The following is a 2,500-nucleotide window of genomic DNA, read 5'->3' on the forward strand; positions in this document are numbered from 1 at the left end:
TTGTCTACATACCTCATTATCATTATTATTAGTATTACTATAATTTTATTATTATTATTATATTTCTTTATTATTATCATTACTATTACTGTCATCATTATCACAATAATAATAATCATTACTATTATTTCTCTCATTAGTATTATCATTGCCATTATTATCATTATGATGATTTTTATCACCATCATCACTGCTATCATTATCACTATTGTTGTTATCATTGCAGTTATTGATATCACTGTAATCATCATCATTATCATCATCAACATCAACATTATCATCAACATCACTATGAATGCTAGTATTATAATTTCTATTATTATTGTCATCATTGTTATTATTGTTATTACTGCCATTATCAACATCGTTAAAGTAGCGAAGATGATTATTAGCAATAATAGCTTTGTCATTGTCCATATGAACAGCGCTGTCAGACAAACGTGCGAAATTAGTACAAGTGAATGTACTAATTTTCGTAACAACACGTCCGCCTTTTTAAACTATACGTGTGTTTACGAAGACTGTGTTCAGAATGTGATAATGCTAATGATTATAATAATACTAGAAACACTGGAAAAAAAAACAGTGATGCATGCTTCATGATTTATATTTCAGAAGAAAGCCTGCACTTGTGACTGTACCTTAGCGACAATAGTGCTGTATTCATCGGGCGTGAGTAGGTCGTGGGAAAGATGCTTCACGGCGTGCAGGAGGTCGGACTCGCCGAGGAAGCCATCGCCGTCGAAATCTACGGATACGCGCGCCACATTTCACTTACACTATAATTGTTACTGTTAATACTATCGCTGCTATTACTACTACTACTATTACTACTACTAATGCTGCTGCTGCTGATGATGATGATGATGATGATGATGCTTATTATTATTATTATTATTATTATTATTATTATCATTATTATTATTATTATCATTATCATTATTATTATTATTATTATTATTATTATTATTATTATTATCATTATTATTATTATCTTATTATTATTATTATCATCATCAATGTTATCATCAGTATAATAATAATTATTATTATTACTATTACCATCATTAGTATTATTATCATTTTTGTTTTGTTTTTACTATCATTAGTATCATTATTACTAGTTCTGTTATCATTATCATTAATAATGATATTATTGTTATTACTGTTATAATTATCATTATCATTATTATTATCATATTCACAATCAAAAATATTATGGTCATTATTAGCATGTTATTGATATCATAATTATCATTATTATCATTATCGTAATTATTATCAATACTATATACATCGTAATTATTATCAATACTATATATATCGTGATTATTATCAATACTAGAGAGAGAGAGAGAGAGAGAGAGAGAGAGAGAGAGAGAGAGAGAGAGAGAGAGAGAGAGAGAGAGAGAGAGAGAGAGAGAGAGAGAGAGAGAGAGAGACATAGAGACATACAGAGCCAAAGAAGAGAGAACGACAGAGACTGACAGGCAGAGACAGAGACAAAGAGAGACAGAAAAAGACAGAGAAAGAGAGAGAGAGGGAGAAAGAGAGAAAGAGAGAAAGAGAGAGACAGGCAGGTAGATCGATAGATAGAGAGAGAGAAAGAGAAGTCTGTGTGCATCTATGTGTAAGATCTGACCATATATCTTGAAGGCATATATGGCCTTGATGTCCCTCGGTGCGTGCTCGCTGAACACGGAGAACATCTCTAGGAACTGGTCGAATGTGAGTGAAGCCGATGCGTTGGTGCTGAACACTTCGCACACACGCCGTCTAAAGGGGTTCTCCTGAAGGTGGAGGAAGTGTGAAGTGTGATTTCATTGTCCTATATACACCACTTAGACTGGTATCAGCTGAGATAACACAGGCTATGCTCTGCACTAACGGTTAATGGTGACAGGAAGATATATACGAAGTTGAATATGAATTCGCGTAAATTCACTATAACCTCATAGTGATTCCAGCGCACCTTGAGTTCCGTCAGGGTGTCGAGCGCAGCGTAAGGCACCGTGAGAGAGGCGGCACACTCGCGCTCCACCACCGGGGGAAGGTGGCACTCACTCAGCTGCCGGAACATGCGCTGCGCCCTGGGAACAGAGTCATGTGTGAATGCTCAAAATGTTGTATGGGTGTTGAACTTGATATATGAATGTTGATCATCATGGATCAATAAAGAGAAAAGAACATATACATATATCAATGTTTCTGATATATATATTTTCGAGAGATCAGTAGCATGAGTACCTAATATTAGTAAAGAGCATTCTGTAATTAGAAATAAAGCAAACTCTTATACGAAAGTTTCCGTGACAGAAGAGTTGTGATAATAGCTCTCCAGATTTATATGAAAAAAAAAAAGTTTGAGATTCTCTGCAGTCACCAATGAAAATGAGTGATGAAAGAGATGACATTTCTTAAAACAAGAAGAAAAAATCGTCCCAAAAAATATTCCTTGTCCGTATATATCGCCCGTAAAAGCAACTATATAAAGACAAAC

The 2,500-nt window shown here is 34.1% G+C and overlaps 1 protein-coding gene across 2 annotated transcripts in view; it reads right to left on the reverse strand.

Moving 5' to 3' along the window:
- Cib2 (Calcium and integrin binding family member 2) overlaps window positions 1–2,500 on the reverse strand; it is an 18,377-nt gene that overhangs the window by 776 nt on the left and 15,101 nt on the right. For both annotated transcript variants that reach the window (XM_027373366.2, XM_027373367.2), the window contains 3 exons: window positions 1,973–2,090; window positions 1,643–1,790; window positions 642–748 (listed from right to left, as the gene is read on the reverse strand). In XM_027373366.2, coding sequence (XP_027229167.1) covers window positions 642–748; window positions 1,643–1,790; window positions 1,973–2,090 — 373 coding nt within the window. The remainder of the gene's footprint in view (window positions 1–641; window positions 749–1,642; window positions 1,791–1,972; window positions 2,091–2,500) is intronic.

This window comes from Penaeus vannamei, chromosome 25, assembly GCF_042767895.1.
Source record: "Penaeus vannamei isolate JL-2024 chromosome 25, ASM4276789v1, whole genome shotgun sequence".
Lineage (NCBI taxonomy): Eukaryota > Metazoa > Arthropoda > Malacostraca > Decapoda > Penaeidae > Penaeus > Penaeus vannamei.